The sequence below is a fragment of the Wyeomyia smithii genome, chromosome 2 (assembly GCF_029784165.1).
Source record: "Wyeomyia smithii strain HCP4-BCI-WySm-NY-G18 chromosome 2, ASM2978416v1, whole genome shotgun sequence".
NCBI classification, from domain to species: domain Eukaryota; kingdom Metazoa; phylum Arthropoda; class Insecta; order Diptera; family Culicidae; genus Wyeomyia; species Wyeomyia smithii.
Window position 1 is genome coordinate 170,930,731 of NC_073695.1, and position 23,762 is coordinate 170,954,492.

Genomic DNA, 23,762 nt, shown 5'->3' on the forward strand with positions numbered 1-23,762 from the left:
AAAAAAATAGATTAAACCAATGAAATGCGGCCTTTCCTCTAGCCAAATGTCCCAAGATCTAGTTTTGGTAGAAGTAAAAAAGTATTTCGAATCCCGTAATGTGTTACTATTCACAAAACTACGAAAACATCAGAAATGTAATTTTTATCTGCTCGACTCGCACCAAATTAAAACATAAATTCTTCTGCAAGAAAAAATTTGCAGATGTTGAAGGAACAACGAACATTTTATTGGAAAAAAAAATAATTTACAGGCGAATTGAGCTCATGCTCAAAAATTCAAAATTTTGCATGTATTATATGTATAATATATATATAAATTTCAAAAAGAGTATTTTAATGTGTTTTCCTGTATGCTGAAAATCATCTTCAAACTTACGTAGTTTTTAAAGTAATATCTCAACTTTTAGCAATAAGATACCTATTATTTTTCCTCAAATGTCTTTCCTGAACATTAACAAACATTTCAATGAAGAACAATTACATATCATAGCTTTGAATTTCGATTTAGAGGCAAATTTAGTTCAAATATTCATGATGTTGCTTGTTTAACGTAGTGTTGTGATTATTATCTCAATTTTCAGTAATCAAAAATCTGTTATTTTTACTCAGAAGTCTTTCCTGGACATAAACAAACATTTCAATGGGAAAAATATATATCATAGCTTTGAATTTGGATTTAGGGTCAAATTGAGCCAAAATATTCATGATATTTCATGTTTTACTTAGTTTTGTGAATAATATCCCTATTTTCAGTTATCAAATAACTATTATTTCTTCTCGATTATCATTCCTGAATATCAACGAACATTTTATTGAAAAAAATCACGTGTCATCGCTTTGAATTCTGATTTAGAGACAAATTGAGCCTTAAAAATTATTTTTGCATGGTTTTGCATTTTTCATGTGGTTTTGCGGAAAATATTTAAATTTCAAATAATCAGAACCTATTATTTTTCCCTCAAATATCTTTTCTAAACACAACGAACATTTTATCATAGTAAAAATCACAGATCACTGCTTCGAGTTTTGATTTAGAGGTAAATTTAGCATAAAAGTCATGATTTTGCATGTTTCACGTAGTTTTGTGAATAATATCTTGAGTTTTAGTAATCAGATACCTGTTATTTTTTCTTAAATGTCTTTTTTAAACATCAACGAACATTTCAATGGAAAAAGAATCACATGTCATCACTTTGAATTTTGATTTGGAGACGAATTAAATATAAAAAGTCATGATTTTGCATGTTAAACGTAGTTTTGTGAATCATATCTCAAGTTTTAGTGATCAGATATTAATTATTTTTCCTCAAATGTCTCTCCTGAACATTAACAAACATTTTATTCAAAAAAAAGAACCATATGTCATCGCTTTGAATTTCGATTTAGAGGCAAATTTAGCATAGAAAGTCAAAATTTTGCATGTTTTACGTAGTTTTGTGAATAATATCTCAAGTTTTAGTAATTAGATACCTATTATTTTATCTCAAATGTATTTCTTGAACATCAACGAACATTTTAATGAAAAAAGAATCTCATGTCATCGCTTTGAATTTTGATTTGGAGACGAATTAAGTATAAAAAGTCATGATTTTGCATGTTTTACGTAGTTTTGTGAATAATATTTCAAGTTTTAGTGATCAGATACTAATTATTTTTCCTCAAATGTCTTTCCTGAACATTAACAAACATTTTAGTGAAAAAAGAATCATATGTTCTCGCTTTGAATTTTGATTTAGAGGCAAATTTAGCACAGAAAGTCAAAATTTTGCATGTTTTACGTAGTTTTGTGAATAATATCTCAAGTTTTAGTGATTAGATACCCATTATTTTTCTCAAATGTCTTTCCTGAACATCAGCGAACATTTTCATGTTGAAAAACCTACATGTCACTGCTTATTATTTTTGGTTTAGAACGATTCAAAATTATGATGATTACTATACACCTCAGAGACTGAGAGAATAATATCAATAAGACCAAGCGTTACGGAATTCCATTTTTATATAGTAGAAGATACTATATTTGAGTACTTCTTCTTATTTTTTTGTATCAACCATTAGTGGCTCAGTTTATGTGCGCTATCGACTCATAGTTGTAGTGATGAACTGTGGAGGAAATTGGGATATGGCTTAGGGTGTCTATTCTATCACTTTTTCCCCTAGAAACCAAATTTTCGGCATTATTGTCCCAGTGAGTATTTTTATGGAAAAGAGTGTTAAATCGAAAAACATTCAAAAAAATTTATTAAAAACAGTCTATTACAAGGTAAAACTGGTTATAAACCAATAACTGCATTCGTAAAAGCATTGTGAAACTTTAACATCGTTTTTCTCGTTTGCAAGATTTGGAACATGGGACAAATATGCGTAGAACGGCAGCATAGGTAATACAAACTAATTACGAATCTAAACAATCACCATCTTCTTCTTCATCGTCATCTCTTTCATCTTCCTAGTCTGCATCTTTATAACTGTGATCAGATTCATCAACAGTTCTGCCCGATTCAACAATTGTTTTCTTCAATAGAAATATTACTTCATCTGGAAATTTTTTACAATTACTTTTCACCGTAAAGGTTAACTATTCGATCTGTGGAAATAAAAAGATGATTGACTTCATCATGATTGGTATTTTCTTGACTATTTTTGCGATTTTTGGCATATTCAATTTTTCAATTTTTGGCATATTTATTTATCCAATTACTCTTCTCTTGAGCCTCTAGGGTCATCCTTCCTATGCATAGTATTGCGGTTTGATTGATGTTGCTGACCTGAAACATCGATTTGGTGTAACCTGAGATTTTTCTTGGTTGTTTCCACACAGTGTTTTGAACGTAGATTTTCGTCAGCGCTCGAATTCCAAGCGATATGAAGTATATGTCATGCACTCAAAACAACGTAGCTTCGAAAAGTCTTAAAAAAAATAGATTTCATGATATTGCGCCCAAATTTGGGATTTAAGCACTTAAATGTTATAGCAAGGAAGGAAAAATATTATGAAACAGTTAAAGAGCTATACATCACTGGGTAAAGGACATTCCGAGGAACAAAATGGTATATAGTAATCACACTTTTGATTACTCAAGCCATAATAATGTTATTTTTATTCTGAAGTGTTCGAGGTTTGAGTTAAAATAGCATAGAAGTCTAAAGCGAAATAGAAATTACAACTCTTTTAAAATACCGTTTTGATTCAAAGTTCGAACACAATAAACATCGGATTATTATTATAGCTAGTGTAATAAAAAGAAAGTACTTCACCCTATAGCTCTTTAAGTTGAAAAAAATGACAGTCAGTATACAAACAGTTTGCCTATCTATTTCTAAGCGATTACGTTGAAGTGTTCGGAGTTTGAATTAAAGCCGATTTCTGAATTCTCCTTGTTTTGATATACGAAACGTGTTTTAATCTATATAAATAGCACCTCAATGCAGCAACAATAAAATAACCTACATGCTAAACCTTTAAGATCGATGAGAAAGTTCAGAAGTTACATCATAGCTTAAGTGGTCTAAATTTGATGCAGTACGGTACCATTGAAATCGATCGAAAGAATTCATGTGTCAAGATTCGTATCACACTTCATTAGGTGTTGTCACCAAATTGTTCGAAAAAAGTTATGAATGTGAAAATCGTTGTGTCGCGAAAAACAACGTGAAACCCAGGTTAGTATTCATATCCCAATGAACCTATTTTAGTCCAGATTCGATCATACAATGACTATGACATATGGATCAAAGGAGATGAATCTACCAATTTCAAGAAAATTCAAAAATAAAAATGTATTTATAATTTTCGGAATAGTCTATACCAAGTTTCTGGGTCGTTATAGGCCCCATGCAAACCTGTCCTGGTTGTGTTTCGGATACATACTTTCAATTTATTAAGCTAAAACCAGCCATCTAGCGACACCTCTAATGACTTGGAATACTAAAGGCCCGAATACACACACGGTGTGACAACGCCTTCCTCACGAAAATTGTCAGTACCTTCTTGAAACCTTCTAATGTGCCTTCTGGTATCTACAACCTTCCACTCGTCTACACGGAAGGTGCAACCACGCCGTCTCGGTCCCCGCCGTGTGCTAACCTTCTTGTCGTCATGCCACCCAATTCATGTTTGTTTATGTTTGTTGAAGAAAAAATAAAGCAACACACTTCTAGAATTACCAGCAGGCGGAAAATGATTCCAAAAGAAGGCGACACGAGACCGTGTGGAAGGCACAAGGCGTCAAGGCGTAAAACTAGTCCATTAGTGGCCAAAACATGAAAAAAGTCATTTATTTTTTGCATGATTCGATTTCAGCAACATACATGACATAAGCAAAGCTTCACTCGCATCAGATTTGTCAAAAAAATGTTTTCTTATTTACTAAATCGCATTACTACATATTTCCGAGCTTTGTGCACTTGAAAGGTCAAAATTGGCCATTTGTAGTTCCTACAATGAACAACTAGGCTTAACGCAGCTGATGCTGACTAACTATTACTTCTGATACTAATTAAATAAGCTTAACTTTAATAACTTAAGGCTAAACTTTATTCAAAAAATTAAAGTTGTTGTTACAAAAGAAAGAAAAATCAACGTCAACGTGACATTTAAGCAAAAATTTCTATGAAATGAAAAACGAGTCTTAGTAACTTTGCTTCCAAACTGATCGACTCACTCGCGTCTGTTTAAGAACATGTGAACCACGGCATAATTGAAAATGGAATGAAAATTAAATCTTTATGCAACAAAATTGCTATAAAATGATTACTCTATGGTTAAAGATGTCTAAAGCGTACTTCCCCTTACCCCATAATAAACACTACTTTGAGTGTGCATCTGCATAAACCGTCCTTCACTCGAGAACCTTTCTCATTGCAGCGAAATACAAATTATGATAATCCATCGCATACCAATGAGACCGACCAACCAAAAAGCAAGTATGAAACCGCTTTTCTTCCCCTTCGCAATCACTTCGCGCTGATTGGCCAAAATACATCGAGGCAAAGTTACCAAAAAAGCTAGCTACGATTGGTTGCTGTCTGTTCTACTAAAAAGGCAGTGAAAACACAAATACCTGCGCACATACAACCTGTTGCATTATGAGCCACTACATCACGTTTAAAATTAACCCCGTTAGTTTTAAGGTGAAGTTGTTTCATGACGTTTTGAAAACAGACGAATTGAGGATTTCAATTTTAAGATACAGAGCATTGGTACGTTCTATGGTTTTGAACATTCTAGGTTTCGCCTAGAAATTAAATACAATTGCAAAAGCTACAACTGGAAACACGTGATACGCTAGATATGTGAAAGGTACCACAATGTTGTATTATACGATGAAATGCATAATATAGAATCTGCTACCGTTGTCAATCTTGACCATAGATCGACCACGTGGTGGATAGCATAAAAACACCGGTAGATCTAAAAAAACGTAAACAAACTTCGCACACAAGCGCAAGTTCTCCCCTCCTCAAAAAGGAGGCATTTCTTTGGATGGTTCACACATACACAGCTACAGGAACGGCGGATATAGCACGGAATAGCGTGTACTGCATGGCCAATGAGGATGGTCTCTTCTTCATTCTTCTGTCGGCTGTTGCAGCAGAAGCACGCATTTCTTGTTGTGAGTGTACTGTTCTATAGTGGAATTCAAAAGTTTTTGGAGTGTCTATCAAATATTCAAAGTGCAACAACAAAAGCAGTGATGTTGAAATAACGGTTAGTTTGGGAAATACGGTATTGATTATCCAGTCAGTCCAAGCAAATGAATCAGTGGTAGATCGATAACAAGTGCGGGTGTTGTCTACCAAGAAAAAAGTTTAATCCTAGCTCATTCATATTCAACTCGCTCAGCCAAACTACGTGACGGTGCTGCAAATTGAAAGAAATGTTCACTACATAGGTGTGCAATACCTAAACGCAAAAAAAAATATAAACGAACAAGTGTATATAATCCTCTGTGTGTTGCCCGGGTCCATGATGGAAGCTCGTGCAGGGGCGTGATTTAATTTCAGACAACCATTATTAAACCCCCCGAGTGAACGAGCTTTGCTGTTTCAACTTCGGGCTTGGCCGAGCGGTGAGGTTTTCTGCACATCAAAAGATCCTCCCGGTCGAAGGTCGAACGCGGTACAGACGGATTTTAATCGAACGGAGCGGCCTCTGCAACCTGTGATCAACGATTTGCAATCCGGCTCGTGCGTATCGAAGGCAAAATAATAGAAGCTTGTGAAACTGTTTTCGAAGCTGCGTATCGCCATGAATACGTAAGTGAACCTACGATCAATTTTAAGTAATGCACACAAAATAGTTACCAGAACATGCAATTAAGAGCGGAGGGCATTATCATGATTTAACAGTGTCTTAGCCGAGGGATGAATATGTGTCCAATTTTTATCAAATATTCGACTGTCTATGAGCAATTAGTTTCAGCTCAAATCTCTATATTTGTACAATATAATAATTGTTCAAACATCAAATCCCATGTTGTTATTTGAACTTGTGTAATAGCAAACGTATCTATACAGCCTCCAATTAGGTGTGTTCAAAGACTATTTCAAAATAGAAATACTCTTACGCTTGGTGCGATAAGTATATAGATCAAAGTCTCTTTTTACGGGTTTTTAACGCGGATTTCGAAATCTACGCGATTTTTTCGCGAATTTCCCAGAAAAGTTTTTTGTAAAACAGCATGTTTCAACAGTTTTTTATTTCCAATCCGTTTAGTAAAAATGTCCGATTAGTTTACTTAATACAATTAATAAACATTCACTAATTTGGCCTAACCTCTTTATAATGTTTCTAACTTTCCAGCTCGATTCGCTGGTGGAAATAACACTGCTATTGGTTTTTTTCTTCGAAAGTACTTTGCAGAAATATAGACCTTTAGCAAATGAAGTTTTTTCACGCGAATTTCGGAATATACGCGGTTTTTTTACCCGGTTTCCGGAATTAAGGCGATTTTTCACGTGGATTTCGGAACAAATATCATTTCGGTGTATACATTTTTACGGAATCAAATCAAAAGTTGTTGAAATGTATAGCACTCTTACTTTATACTGTTACCACCATTCATGAAGTTCACGTTTAAAATTGAGTTTTCTACGTGCAGTTTCTTCATAGTAAGATTTGGTTTCATCAAAATTAGAAAAACTACTTACTTTGGACTTTTGCCATTGTCTCTATTTTCGTAGTTTTCAATATTTAAAATTGTTCATTCCTCCTATGCGTTTTACATGAACCTTCAAAGATGTCTTGGAATTTTACGCAGCACATTCCCACGCACTTACATAATTTATGTACCTCCATAAAAGGCCATGTTCCTCGAACACTACTGTCAAAAAATTACGTTGATTCGCGCACTACGTGCTATCTTCTCGTGTAGTCTTTGGTAAATTTGCTTAGAAGGGTCAGAAGTTTACGAAAGGTTTTCATGTTTAAAAATAATTTAAAAAGTTAGAAAACTAATTCATTACATAAATGGTAAAATAAATACATTTAGACGTTTTATTGTAGAAGATGTGGAAAATATTTATTCGTTCGTTTTTTCTGTGACCGGATTTTTGGTGAGTGAGTGTGAAACCGATAAGCAGGAGGAAGGATAAGGGACGGCTAAAGCAGTGGCGTCTATTTATATCAATTGAAGGAAACGGGTCTCAAACTCCTTAATTTTGATTAATGTCGAAAATTCCAATGACTACAACGAAAACTTTGATTGGCTAGCTGTCTTACGAATACATAAAATACCGTTCAACATAGAAAAATCTTTGAATAAACATCAATCGAAATAAATTACGCAAAATTGCAGCCATTCAGGTGCCATTCGGGTGATTTGAATAGTGTCCCTCGATTGGGAGCTTTAATTGATTATTGTCGAAGTTTGCTAAATCAGTTTTACATTTTGAAAACATGTGATAACAGAAAAATGGGTAGCCTAAAAATGGATATGCTCATGTTTGTGTTTCACCCTACACATTTCGAGTACACTAAGGTTACTTTTTACGCGGTTTTTTACGCGGATTTTTTACGCGGCTTTTTTTACATGGATTCCGGAATTTACGCGATTTTGTTCACGCGGATTCCGGAATTTACGCGGTTTTTTTTACGCGATTCCGGAATTTAAGCGATTTTTTTTTTGCGCGGATTTCGCTTCCTCTTTACTCGGATTGCATAATTAACGCAGGTTTTCCGGAATTTACGCGGTTTTTATTACGCGGATTCCGGAATTTACGCGTTTTTTTTACTCGACACGTATCCCCCGCGTAAAGAGCGACGTTAGTGTATTTCGTCTCGAAACATAGGCGGCTCCTTTAGCTGCTTAAAATAGGTTCTCTACCCTCCAAGAAATTTGGCGGGTGCTTTGGAGGAAGTCGGGCCCAAATTTCTCATTCTGGAAAGCTGCCAAGATTCTTAACATATATAATACTCTAAGTCTGGCTCAGGTGCGAACGTTCAATTCTCTAAGCTAAAATATTTTAAAAAATCTGCGAATAGATAATTGAAATGGAAATACAGGTTTTCCCAAGCAGAAAGTTCCGTTAATGTTTGCAAAAAAATCACATAAAACCCCTCCCTAACACCTATTTCGCTGGTATCCTTGTCGACAGCACACATCGAACGAGTGCGGGATGGAAGTCGGTGGCCTCTTTCGGGGTTTCTGCTAAATGTTGTCTCCGCTGGTCGTTCTTCCGGCATTCTAGCTACATGCCCAGCCCACTGCAACCTACCGTGTTTCATCCACTTGACTATATCCGCCGATTTGTTCACCTGGTACACTTCATGGCTCATGCATCTGCGCCAAAACCATTTTCTAGTTCTAGTTCTAGCCAAGCAAAATTGAACGCAAAATCCTACGCTCAAAAACACCGAGAGCTCGCCGATCGGCCTCTTTCAACGTCCATGCTTCATGGCCGTAGAGGGCCATAGGAAGTTTTAGTGTTTTGCACCATTGCCTGAGTGCACCATTCCTTCGTGTAGCACCCTCCAATGCCATGTTGAACAAGAAGTTTAACAGCCCGTCTCCCTGCTTCAAACCATCTAACGTCACGAAGGAGTCCAATATCTCACCGACTATCCTAATGCATAATGCAGATCCTTCAAGGGTGGTACATATCAGCATAATTAGTTTTGTTGGGAAACCATTTTCGAGCATAATTCGTCATAACTCATTTCTCTTAACTGTATCGTACGCTGCCCAAAAGTCTATGAGCAGATGGTGAGTCTGCAAGTTGAATTCTCGAAATTTATCGAGGATCTGTCGCAGGGTAAACATTTGGCCCGTAGTGGAGCATCTCCCTCAAAAACCACATTGGTATTCGCCAACAAAGGTTTCCTGCAACGGCATCAGTGTATGGAACAGAATACGGGAGAGAATTTTGAAAACGGTGCTGAGAAGGGTTATTCCCCGATACTTAAATATGAGACCCTCCAACCAGTCCGAGGGTAATTTTTTCTCGGACCACACTCTCAGCGTGATCCGGTGCAAAGCACGATACAGCTGTTTGCTCCCGACATTGAAGAGTTCGGCTGGATTGCTGTCCCTACCAGCTGCCTTGCAGTTTTTCAGCCTCGTCCATGGATGGTAGGTGCACAGCTTTGCCATCATCCTCAATCACAATCCTGCTCTTTTCGACTAACTACACTGTTTTCTTCACCATTAAACAGCACACTAAAGTGTTCCTTCTAACACCTGACCACCTCCATTCTATCGGTAATCAGGTTCCCCTCCCTATCGTTGCACATGACAGTGGCTGAGTGGCTAGGAGCTTCTCGTATCAAGCCGGGAGAAGCAACCTTCCGCCTCCGCCCCCGAATACACTCCCAAAGCTTTCGTTTCTTCAGGCGATGGAGTCTTTTTTCAGCAGCTCTACCTTCCCGGTGTCTTCCTACGCTCTGACGAGTCACAGCTGTGGCTAACATGTGAACTCTGGCGCGGTTCTTTTCTCCTTCTTCTCTTCATCCGGTTTATCGTTGGCCGGTGCGTACACATTTATCAGGCTATAGTTAAAAGATTTACCCTTAATTCTTAATCCGCATATACGGTCACTGATCGGCCTCCATCTTATGACACGCTTCATCTGTTTCCCTATGAGCACGAAACCGACTTCCCTTTCTGCTTTCACGCCGCCACTGTAACATATGTGGAACTTAAATGAAGTGCCTGCAATAGGATCTACTGTCCGGAATTCGTTTCTCCCGTTTCAGTCACCTCACCTCCTCTATGGCAGCAACTTCCACATTCACTTTCTGCAGTTCTCTAGCCTACCTGCCCGTGCCGGTTCGAGTAGAGTGCTTACATCCCAAGTACCGAGTTTCCAATAATCGCTGTCATTTTTCGTTCGCCTAGGGCCATGCCGATAATGCCGTTCCATATTTATATCTGAATTATTCGTAGTATTTTATATTCAGTATGCTGCCTTAATAAAACTGTGATCCCTAGTCTCGCGACGGGGCGAAGCACCGCGTTTCGTGATTCAGCCGCCCGCTTCTAGTCAGACGCTATTGTACGCCGCCCCTAACATGGGGATATAGTCGCGCACGATCCCTCTTCCCAGTGAGCATACGACCATAGTTTCCACCGGGGGTTGGTTATCCGATCTCCGCTAACGTTAGTCGTATCCCGATCGGTACCTCGTGGAGTTTGAGATAGGAGTTGCTGGACAGAGGTGGATGGGCACAATAAGGTCTCAAGTAACACGTGCCTAGTCATTTACCAACCATTATTAAAGGTTCAATTTTCAATAAACACAATTCAATCCCAACATTCCTCAAAACATTTGTTTTCTAGCGATTTTAAAAGATTTGGATTAGGGTGGGGCTTATTTTCGAAAATGTCCGCGGGACCTGTTTTCCCAGACAAAAAGACCTCTTTAGGGTTCAATAAACATCATATAAAAAATGAGTGAATTTCCTTAAGGTCTAGAGGTGGCGCAGAGGGTCTAAAAGTCAAATTTGAAACGAAAGGAAGTTTTTAAGGAAACATATACCTATTTAGGTATACACGGGATTTTGTGATCCTTTGAGGCGTAAGCTTTGGTCCGTTTTGTGTTAAATTCAACTGTTTTTGAGATATTCGCAATCTCAAGGTATGTGATTATAAGGAAATACACAAGTTGCCTGTATAAGTGAACACGTCATGTTCTCGAATATATTCTTACAATAGACATCATTGTTCCCCCCGAAACAAAAACATAAAAGAAAGAAAGAGAATGGGAAAAGAGAAATTAAGAAACGTCAAGTGTTGCTTGTATTTAATTTTAGGAAGCTAGTAAGTTCCAAGCATTTGACGTTTCTAAGTTGACACTGACCGATAATTTTTATTCTAATTTTAACAGTGCCGCCACTCTAGTAATATAAATACCCCCGTCTTATAGGGTTAAAAGTCTAGTTTATCTAACAGGGTGCTGGGTTCACTGGAGGTGAAAATTAAATTAATAGTTGTAATATCATGATACACAATGTGTATTTACGCTTTGTGCAATTATATCGTTTATAAAAGCTACCACATATAAATGACGAGAATTCGCAATGGTAGCTTTTATAAACGATATAATTGCACAAAGCATAAATAGCACGGTAATTCTAACGAATTTAAACTTTTATGCTCCCACTCGTTCTCTAAGGAATAGGAACTTGTTCCTATCGAGTAATCGAGGATTAATCTATGGCCAAAATGAACGTCTCAAAAGAATGATGTCATGTTATAACAAATATTGTGAATTAATCACAATATTGTGAATGTAACAATGATGAGAACTACACTTAAAAAAATATTTTTTTCGAGATTAGGCAGTTAAGAACGAATTGTAAAAATATGGTCTACTTATGATTGACGATAAATAAATTTAAAATTAAAATTTTCGAAGAATTTCGCTAGTGAAAATTATTTTTTTCAGCAGTAAGCGCAGAAAGCAAACAATGAACGTCATGGAACGACATTATTAATGCTTCTTAGAGGCCACAATGATTGGTGACTATTGTAAAAGTGTATGTACTTTGATATTGAATATATAAATAACGACAAACAGCAGAGAATATTTATGTGCATTCTGTAAATATTATTTATCGACAAAAGAGTTCAAAAACTAGAAATATCATAGGTCATCAACTTGAGAGCGTGGACTTATCTTTTCCATATTTCCCAAAAGACGTGAGAGTGACACTCTCTTGTGCTGAAAAAAAAACAACTAAATGGCTTCGTCACACTACTGTAACTGTTTAAATTTAAACATAATTAAGTAAATGCTTTTCGCGCAAAACACGAATTTAGAATATTGCGGAATTTAACCGTAGATCTACGTTGGGGAATCGATATTTCCAGAACCGATTATAATATTTGGCTGGAATTTCTTTACTTTGTAGCTTGAACATTACGGCATCGAAAAAACCGTTTGCAAATGTTTTTCGCTAGATGGCAGTAGTGATATTTGATTTTGGGACTTTTCGGTTAGACCGGGCGATGTTCATGGATGTAACATTTGATAGTTCATTGGGATTTTGTTGTTCATATTCGTAGAATTATTAGTAACACTATTTCGAACGAAGGAAAACATTTATTTCGATGAAATGTCGGGTTGGAAAAAAATATCAAATGAAGAAATCAGTCATTTCTCAGAAAAGTCGAGTGATGAAGACTAGAAACTGGTAGTTATAACGAATATGTACCCGAAGTCGCAATAGATAATGAAGAATATGTTAATTGTCACGGAGAAGATGATTCGAATAATATGTGTTTCCCATCTTTCGTCAATATCTCCATGGGTTACTATACGATATATACACGGGTCTAAGTTGTTAGTCGTTTTTTTAACGTAAACAATTTGAAAATAACGCTTTATTGATGAAGGTTATTGATGTTCAGAAAAAAGCGTTCAAATAATCAAATCACAAAATGACCTTGTGAGTAAATATTTTTAATCACCTCGTGAAAAAGAATAAAGGAGAAACCATATACTATTACTATTAATCATCGATAGTGCGAGCAAGTATTTCATAATATGATAATTTATTTTGATGCGACGACAAGCACATATTACACTAAAAAATTCGTGTTCAGAGAAACATTGAGATTTTACTTTTCATTTGCCATATCGAAACAGTAGTAAGTCTTAGTCATAGAAAAAGTTCCTTCGAATAATATGTTTACATTAGTATGTATTTATTCCATTTAGAAAATGTGAATGTTAAGGACCTACCATATTAGTCAATATGTTTATGCCGTTTATTAACACTTATTAACCCAGAGTTTTAATTTGTAATTGCGAGCTGCTAGCTTTAGTTAGAGACCTGGGCACCAAGTGATTACTATAACAGCGACAGAAATAGACCGATAGCAAAAATTTTTTAGTTTCAATTTTTGCCTTTCTCCTAGAAAGGTATAGCAATCACTTGCAAAACCTAAGATATAAAAGTGCTCCAAAGGGCCGAATGGCATATATCACTCGACTCAGCTCGACGAGCTGAGCATTTTCTGTATGTGTGTGTGTATGTGTGTGTGTGTATGTGCAGATTTTTATTCTCACTCACTTTTCTCAGAGATGGCTGGACCGATTTTCATGAAATTGATTGCAAAAGAAAGGTCTTGTTGTCCCATAAGACCCTATTAAATTTTATTGTAATCGGATTTTTAGTTTAGAGGTTATGTATCAAAATGTGAAAATGATGAAACATCATTATCTCTAAAACCACACAACCGATTTGTACAAAATTGGTTTCAAATGAACGGGCTACCTTGGAAACCCTTAACTTTTGAATTTTATAAAGATTGAACTAGTGGTTCAAAAGTTACGAAAAAAACGTGTTCTAAAGACAGTTTAATCTCACTCATGTTTCTCAGAGATGGCTGGATCGATTTTCATAAAATCAGTGTCAAATGGAAGATCTAGTTGCCCCATAAGATCCTATTGATTTGTTTTGCAATCGGACTATTACTTTGACTGTTATGTTTAAAAATGTGAAATCCAGCTTTGAAAAGGAACATATTCCGAAGACTACTTGGACTCACTCACTTTTCTCAGAGATGGCTGAACCGATTTCCACAAAATTAATGTCTATTGATAAGTCTAGCTGCCTCATAACAGCCTATTGAATTTTACTGTAATCGAACTGTAACTTCGTCTGTAATATACCGAAATGTGAAAATCACGAAACTTCATTATCTCAGAAACTACACAATTAACATTATTATCAGACGAGCGGACTAGTTAAGCGTTAACTGATGAATTACACGAATATTTATGAATTGAACACGTGGTTTCAAAGTTTGGCTGCCCTATACGTTCCCATTTCATTTGATTATAATCGAATTTAAGTAATCGTTATTAAATTGTTAATAAATCAACGAAAGTCAATTATCTCAAAAATTACATGACTTATTTGAACATATCTAGTGTCATACGAACGAGTCATTTTTCAAACTTACAAATAACTAATTTCATAACAATTTGATATGTGGCTCAAAAGTTATGGAAAGAAAAGAAATTCAAAGACTATTTATAACGATACCTGCTTTGATCGATATTTGTGACCTCAATATAATTTAAATGCGGTATCGTACTATTTGAACGTTCCAAATTCGTTGATTCCTTGCGATGTGTTTAAAGTCTGCAAATGCACGGAGAATCGGCCTTAGGATATGATCAAAGTCAAATAACAAATCGTTTGAAAAGACTGGTTTTATCGAAATGACAAAATCCTAGACTTTTGCTTCTGTACATCGTCTTAATTCTGAATATATTCATATTGGGGGGTATTCGGTCATTTTCAGCAGATTTTCTGGCATCAATCTGACACAGGTATTTAGTTATTTTGGTTGTTTTCCAGAAACTAAAAGTGGTCGTCTTTAAATTCAAAATAGTGTCCAGGGTCAATGTTTGGTTTCTATGCATCATCTCGATATCCATATTGAGTATTATTCGGTTATTTTCGGCTGTTTCCTAGAAGTTGCCATTAAACAATTCAAAATGGTGCCTGATTGGTTATTTTTGGCTGTTTTTCACAAACCGGAAGTCGCCGTCTTGGATTTCAAAATGGTATTTAAGATAATTTCTGGCCTCTGAGCGTCATTCTGATTGAAGAAACACCCATATTGGGTGTTATTCGAACATTTTCGGCTGTTTCCCACGAACCGGAAGTCGCCAACCTAGAATCCAAAATGGGTTCTGTGGTCGATATCAGCTGCTGTGTATCATTCTAGTTCCGGAGATACTCATGTTAGGCGGAAATCGGCCATTTTTGGCTGTTTTCCAGAAACCAGAAGTTGCCATCCTACAATTCATAGTGGTGTCTGAAGTCAATTTTTAGCTTCTTGCAACATTCTGGCTCCGGAGATACTCATATTGGGTGGTATTTGGTCATTTTCAGCTGTTTTTCAGAAACCGGAAGTCGCCATCTTAGAATTCAAAATGGTATCTGTGGTCGATTTGAGCTCCTGTGTATCATTCTAGATCCGGATATTATTACATTGGGTGGAAATCGGCCATTTTTGGCTGTTTTCCAGAAACCGTATGTTGCCATCTTACAATCCAAAATGTTGCCTGAGGTCAATTATGGAACATATTGGTTACCACTGAAAACTTTCAATCACCAAATATGGTTCCATTTAGTTGATTATTTCGCGAGATGTGCAGAAATTTGTGCAGAAACATGTGCTTCCAGAAGAGGGAGGGGCGTCGAACCATTATGGACATATTTGTTACCTCTCAAAACATTCTCATACCAAATTTGGTTGTATTTCCTTGATTGGTTCTAGAGCTGTGCGAAAATTGTGTTTCATTTGTATGGGACCTCTCCCTCATAGAAAAGGGAGGGGTGTCAAACCATCATGCACATATTTGTTACCTCTAAAAATATTCACCTGCCAAATTTGGTTCCATTCAGTTGGTTAGTTCTCTTGCAAATGAAAGGTCTAATTACCCCATAAAACCCTATTAAATTTCATTGTAATCGGATTCTTAGTTTGGAGGTTATGTATCAAAATGTAAAAATCATGAAACATCATTATCTCGAAAACTACACAACTGATTTCAACAAAATTGGTTTCAAATGAACGGGCTACTTGAAAAACCCTTAACTTTTGAATTTTATAAGGATGGAACTAGTGGTTCAAAAGTTATGAAAAGAAACGTGTTCTGAAGACTGTTTAATCTCACTCATGTTTCTCAGAGATGGCTGGACCAATTTTCATAAATTAGTGTCAAATGGAAGGTCTAGTTGCCCCATAAGACCCTATTGATTTGTTTTGCAATCGGACTATTACTTTTCCTGTTATGTTCAAAAATGTGAAATCCAGCTATGAAAAAGGACATATTCCGAAGACTACTTGGACTCACTCACTTTTCTCAGAGATGGCTGACCCGATTTCCACAAAATTAGTGTCAAATAATAAGTCTAGCTGCCTCATAACACCCTATTGAATTTTACTGTAATCGAACTGTAACTTTGTCTGTAATGTACCGAAATGTGAAAATCACGAAACTTCATTATCTCAGAAACTACACAGCCGATTTGATCAATATTATTATCAGATGAGCGGGCTAGTTAAGGGTTAACTGATGAATTATGATTGAACACGTGGTTTCAAAGTTTTGCTGCCCTGTACGTTTCCATTTCATTTGATTATAATCGAACTTAAGCAACCGTTATGTATTAAATTGTTAATAAAACAACGAAAATCCATTATCTCAAAGATTACATGACTTATTTGAACATGACTAGTGTCATACGAACGAGTCATCTCTCGAACTTACAAATAACAAACTTCATAACAATTTGATATGTGACTCAAAACTTATGGAAAGAAAAGAAATTCAAAGACTATTTGAAACTATACCAGCTTTGATCGATATATGTGGCCTCAATATAATTTAAATGTGGTATCGTACTATTTGAACGTTTCAAACTCATTGACTCCTTGCGATGTGTTCCAAGTCTGCAAATGCACGACGAATCGGCCATAAGATATAATCAAAGTCAACAAATCGTTTAAAATGATCGGTTTTATCGAAATGACAACATTCTCGACTTTTGGCTTCTGTATATCGCCTTAATTCTGAATAGATTCATATTGGGTGGTATTTGATCATTTTCAGTAGATTTTCTGGCATCAATCTGACACTCTAGATATTGGGAGGTATTTAGTTATTTTGGTTGTTTTCCAGAAACTAAAAGTGGCCGTCTTTAAATTCAAAATGGTGTCCAAGGTCAATGTTTGGTTTCTATGCATCATCTCAATTACGGAAATATGCATATTGAGCATTATTCGGTCATTTTCGACTATTTCCTAGAAGTTGCCATTTAGCAATTTAAAATGGTGCCTGAGGTCAATTGTTAGCTACATGCATCATTCTGGTTCCAGAGATACTCATATTGGATAGTATTTGTTTATTTTAGGCTGTTTATCCCAAACCGGTAGTCGCCATCTTGGATTTCAAAATGGTATTTAAGATAATTTCTAGCATCTGAGCATCATTCTGGTTGAAGAAAAACCCATTTTGGGTGTTATTCGATCATTTCCGCTGTTTCCTAGAAACCGGAAGTCGCTAACCAGATTTCAGCTGCTGTGTATCATTCTATCCAGAGATACTCATGTTAGACGGAAATCGGCCATTTTTGGCTGTTTTCCAGAAACCATAAGTTGCCATCCTACAATTCATAATGATGTCTGAGGTAAAATTTTAGCTTCTTGCAACATTCTGGCTCCGGAGATACTCATATTGGGTGGTATTTTGTCACTTTGGGCTGTTTTTCAGAAACCGAAAGTCGTCATTTTGGACTTTAAAATTGCCTGTGAAATCAATTTCTGTTATCTGGGCGTAATTCTGGTTCCGAAAACATTCATATTGAATGGTATTTGTTCGTTTCGGCTGTTTGTCAGACACCGGAAGTCACCATCTTAAAATTCAAGATTGTGTATGTGATCAATCCTTAGCTTCTGTCCATCTTTATGGTTCCGGAGATACTCATATTTAATGGGAATCGTCCATTTCAGACCGTTTTCCAGAAACCGGAAGTTGCCATCTTCCAATTCAAAATGTTGTCTGAAGTCGATTTGTGGCTCCAGTGCATCATTACGGTTCCGGAAATACCCATATTGGGTGGTATTTGCTCGTTTGCCGCTGTTTTTCCGAAACCGGAAGTCGCCATTTTGGATTTCATTATGACATTCCTATCGATTTTAGCTCCTGAGTATCGTTCTAGATCCGGATATTATTATATTGGATGGAAATCGGCCATTTTGGCTGTTTTCCAGAAACCGGAAGTTGCCATCTTACAATCCAAAATGTTGCCTAAGGTCGATTATGGAACAAATTTGTTACCACCAAAAATAATCACTTGCCAAATATGGTTCCATTTAGTTGGTTAGTTCTCGAGATGTGCAGAAATTTGTGTTTCATTTGTATGGGACCCCTCTCTTCCAGAAGAGGGAGGGGTTTCTAACTATCATAGAAATCTTTATCGGCACCAATAACCCCTACATACAAATTTTCACGTCGATCGACTCGGTAGTTTTCGAGCTTATATGGATCAGACAGACAGACAGGCAGACAGACCGAACTGCATTTTCATATGTATAGATTACAACATCAATATTTTAGAACCTTAAGAGTGAATATACATTTATTGGATCGAAGCGTTCATGTAAATCTATTGAAACAAATAAAAGTTTGAATGAGAAAGGCTGGGTCTGACCGCTAGGTGGATTAATTTAGGTTTTTACTAATAAGAAGCGCAATCACTGTGTGAAATTTTGCTTTCGGTGCTGTTATTCAGTGAATTTCGCATGCAAATTAAAGGTACAGAACAGTTGCTGAACCTTCAAAAACTCTAAGCTGGCTTATAACATACGACGATTGTTTTGTAATTCCAGCATCTTCCTTCAAATAAACTGAGAAATGTCAGTATTCTATATAAAATTAAAATATCTCACAGGATATGATTTTTTTCTTCTGAATGTTAGTCAGCAAGTCACATTATATTGTTCTCTACAAAGAGTTCAAGATGATAATCTACCCAATACTCATTCTACATCTTTCAACGAATGTTAGCAAAAATTTAAACATACCAATTTCAACATACGGTACGACTCCTTCTGCAACTCTTCTCTACGGTACGACTTCGCAGTTTCCTCAAAATTGTCTGTGCAAATTATATTGATTTCACTTGATTAGGGGGAAGCGCAACCGGAAGGTTGACATGCACCACTGCGAACAGTTGGAAATGCATCGCATCTCAAGTATATTATCGCTTTGCCGTCGCTCGAATCAAATGATTACTGAAACTTGTTTGTCTTCGGTCGGTATCTGTGTTAAATTTTGCTTCGAGTTCTCGAGCCTCCTTGCTCGTATCCGTCTACATGTCTATATGGTATCGATGGTTTGTTACTTTTTCAGCCTAATTAGAGGGATCACGCCGAATAATAGTGATCTAATGATTTTCAATGGTCAACGGAATCGTAATGATAAAGCCGAGAGAACGAAAATCCTCTCATTCCCAGCGAAACATATTCCATTGTTCGTCCGGATATTTGAGAAGCAATTTATGTAAAGCTCACCATCGTACACAATTCGCTCTGATCGATCCAATCAACTATTAGAGCAGGAATTGTTTTGTAACCAGTCCTAAAGATATAATCGTAATCCTTCACTCGTGATATGGAATCCACCACTGAATGTACAAAACACAAATCTTTTTTTATTGCGGCCACAACGACAAGGGGTTGACTAGCTCAACTTCCGAAGTACCCTTTGTCGAAGAGTCACACTTTCGATTGAATGACCTTTTTGGAATCATATGTGTTAGATTAAGGCACTCAGAGCATATGTCCTCCCCCAGAGGAAGGCATTTTAAGTTATTAAATTGCGGATTAAACTCATAAATAATTTTAAGCATGTATTTGCACTGCAAAAAAGAAGAATAGGGTGAAAGGGTGATGTATGGGATTACTGCGGACGAACGCCTCTAATTCTCCGAATTGGACAATACTAACTGGCATGTGTGTTTTATGTCTAATCACTTTCACAGAAATTGGTTTCTGCTGATTTTTTTATTCATTGAAACAATTATTGCAAAGCATTAAATAGGCTCATTTAAAGTTTGTGCTTCGATTTTTGGCGGAGTACTGCGACATATTAAGCATGCGACCCAATCAACTCGCTCTTGTCTCGAACGTCGGATTCGAGATGAGGTAATTTCAATTATCATCCGTTTAATTTCAATTGGTGATGTATTCCGTGAACTTTCAGATGCAGTAGCCCGCGCCAGGTCCCGTCGCTGCGCATCTTCGCCACAGTCACAGGCGGTGCGGCGACGTCGGCGGCTGCGGCAAAAATACAATCATCAAATAAATCACCGCGGACCAGTTTTTACACTGCGAAACCGCTGTCGTTTGCTCTTATCATGTTCCACCTTTCTCAATCTGTACGTACGTTTTTGCTTCCCTGGCTTCTGGTTGATACCTCCGTTTTTCATATCAATCACACAAGCCGGTGCCACGCCGGCCGGCTCTGCTGGACCTACTATGGTAGCAAGAAGGCACACTTGGCTCACTTTTTGACGTTCCGGCCGACAATATGTCGCTATTCCTATAGCCGCCTTCATGTGGGATATGCATTACGTGAGTGTAGTGGAAGTCCAATTTCTTGCGGTCACATTTCTGGTTCCTTGTAATTTCATAATTATTCTGCACAAAAACTGGCCCACGTTCGCATGAACGCTTGAAAATTTTACGTTAGTGAAGTCTCGCGGACACGTTGCTGAAAGTTGGGCCTTATCGAACTTGCATCTTGGAATCAGGTCGTAAACAGAGGCACAGTATCGTTTCGTGATGCAATGGGAAAATGATATTTTGCCTATGGTTTGCATGACTGAGGTTCTCAAAAAAACGTTGTATGAAGATAATTTCATGACTTCGAACTCGATATTAACTAAACTGATATACTGTTTTATTTTCTATTTCGCCGACGTTTTCAATGGAGCATCTACTCTCATACTAAAATCCATGTTCATATTATAGTAATACATTATTGATTTACAAGTAATGTAATATAAAGACTGCAAATTAATCGATCTTAACATGAATATTATAGTAAATAATTAGAACGTATAATGTAGAAATAGATAGATATATTTGACAACGTTTCAAAATTTACTAAACGAATTCCACCAATGCACTTTTGCAAAGTAGTACCCGCTTGATTATCGCGACCGCGACCGGATTATTGCTCACGATTCCATTTTTTCGCAAGCTTGTGAAAGACTTAGAAATAAAAAACAATTAATAGTATTTGTTTTCCCTCCACACTGTGATGAAAACAAGATACAACCCTAAACCCAAAGAGTCCGTAAACGGCAATAATGCTGTTCTGTGTATATTGCAGAAGAAGAACCACGGAAGTTGATGGTGAGATCTTCAGAATACTCTGGGTATCCGGCCATATATTTATCATAATCGCATCATAATCTTGTTAACTTCGGCTAAACAAAGCAAAGCCTTGGTGCTACATTCCGATACGGAACTTGACATTCTGTTTTTTTTATACGCAGACTTCGCAGCCGACTGTTTAGTGTACAGGACAATTGCGGGGCTAGCGCTACGATCCTACTGACACTACCAGTCTCCCGAGCCAAGACTCGAACCTATGACGACTGGCTTGTTAGGCCAGCATCGTACCTCGAGACCATCTTCGGCTACTTTACAAAATAATAGCTAACCATTCGTATTGAACCTATCGTTTCAAACAGTACATACTTGGATTTCGTGAAATCAACACGTCCATACAAAAGAGTGCTCAAAAACTAGTGTTCTACAGGATTCGCGATCAGAGCAAAATAACAAATCCTTCATAAACGGAATCTGTTCAAAGTATAGATATAACAATGGAAACCATGAAGCATACGTTGAGACAGGCGTTTAACAGTTCAGCCAAAATTCCAGCGCATTTGGATGTTCTTAAGTTCATGATGAAAGTTTTAAAAGTTCCTGCAACCGATGTTAACTCTGTGTATAAAGACGAAAATGATCAACAATTTATTTTACTTAAAATTTATTGATGATACTAACTTCAATAGATCCTCTAGCAATATGCATGACCTATACACATTTCAACAAGACGTGTTCATCTAGAATTGGTTATTCGCCATCCGAATATTTATCTTGCCACCTGAAACGGACGATAAAGATATGGGGTTCGAGTTTGGTCAGTTTGAATTGAAATCTAATCTTTCACTACTAAAACGGTGTTACGGTGGCCAGTCAGCGTGTAAAGCAAACAACTCGTTGACAATTTACGGCTCTTACGGAACATATTAGGGGTCTTCACATCGAGCTCGTATACGAATACCCAGCCGTAAACTGTGTATCTTCCATTACTCGCCAATGGAGGTGAGTATTTTTACGGCTGGGTATTTGTTTACAAGCTCGACATGAATACCCATATTGATAAAATAAGTAGCAATCGGCTGTTCAAAAAAGTAATGTTGAGCATAGATCTCGAGAAAGCAGCTTAAGCTGTATAAAATTGCATCTTCCAGTGGAGCAATTCTCGCTGAAACCGTCCCACTGGTGACATGAGGTCTTTTAAAAAGGATATTTTTATGTCTAAATGATTGAAAGTAGCGAAAAAATGAGAAAACCACTTTGGTTAGTTCATATTAAGTGACCCCTCGGGCACAAACCGGTAAAACAGTTTTTAGAAAAATTGATTTTTGAGCAATTCTTGACCTTTTTATTGATTTATTTCTCTTAAATTTGTCATTGGACCCCCTGCAACCAACACATTGTTTTCAAGAGGAATGATAGAGTTTTCGTTTGAAGTAGATAAAAATTGGCCGCCATCTTGGATTTCATTAGAAAAACGTGTTTTTGAGCAAGTTACCACCGATTTTAAATTTGACAACACCATTGGAAAGCTGAGAAAAAATGCTTTAAGATACATTCAAAATATTAGGTGAGCATTGAGGTTATCTTGTCATTCTGGTCACTTTTCAAAATCGAGCTTCAAACAGTTCAACGCATGACTCGCGTCCAATATCAAATCAACGCAATATACTGAGCCTGTGGTGTGCGTATGATGTGGACAGTCAGTATTTCTAGTTCACAGGTAGTAAGTGCACCCACGCACCGTAATTTTTGAATAGCCTTTAATCAATTGGCTGAATTTCGTTACCGTTTTTTTCGTACCCTTTTCGTCGATAAGAATTTGCTAGGGATCAAAAAAGTGATGATTCTACTCTTGCTTATATACGCTGGCATACACAAATCTTCTCCAGATTACTCGGGATATTCTTGATTCATACTATACCTTGGTATACCATACCTAAGTTTGTTGATAATAGTTTAATGCATGAAAACAACAGTACATAAAGTCAAAAGTCACACAGGCATTGGGCCATCCACATTCCACGAGGACAACTCTGGGGAGGGGGTTCTGTGTGATGTCCACGGTTCATACAAAATTTTGAGAATTTATATGAGAAGTTGTGGGGGAGGGGAAGGGGGGGGGGGTTACAAAATCCTTAAAAATCTGTCCACGTGGAACATGGATGGCCCTAATATACACTACACTACAGACACACACCACAGGCTCAGCATGATTTGATATTGGCCGCACGTCATGCGTTGTACTGTTTGCAGGTTGATTTTGAAAAGTGACCAGAATGACAAGGTAAACTCAATGCTCACCTGATGTTTCGGATGTATCTTAAAGCATTTTTTCTCAGTTTTCTAATGGTGATTTTAAATTCAAAATCGGTGGTTGCGAACTTGCTCAAAA

The 23,762-nt window shown here is 36.9% G+C and overlaps 1 protein-coding gene across 1 annotated transcript in view; it reads left to right on the forward strand.

Moving 5' to 3' along the window:
• The first annotated feature begins 5,591 nt into the window (after positions 1–5,591).
• LOC129722233 (zinc finger protein 184-like) overlaps positions 5,592–23,762 on the forward strand; it is a 66,825-nt gene continuing 48,654 nt past the window's right edge. Inside the window, exon 1 of the mRNA XM_055675529.1 lies at positions 5,592–6,260. Within this exon, the coding sequence (XP_055531504.1) occupies positions 6,253–6,260 (8 nt within the window). The 5' untranslated portion in view covers positions 5,592–6,252. The remainder of the gene's footprint in view (positions 6,261–23,762) is intronic.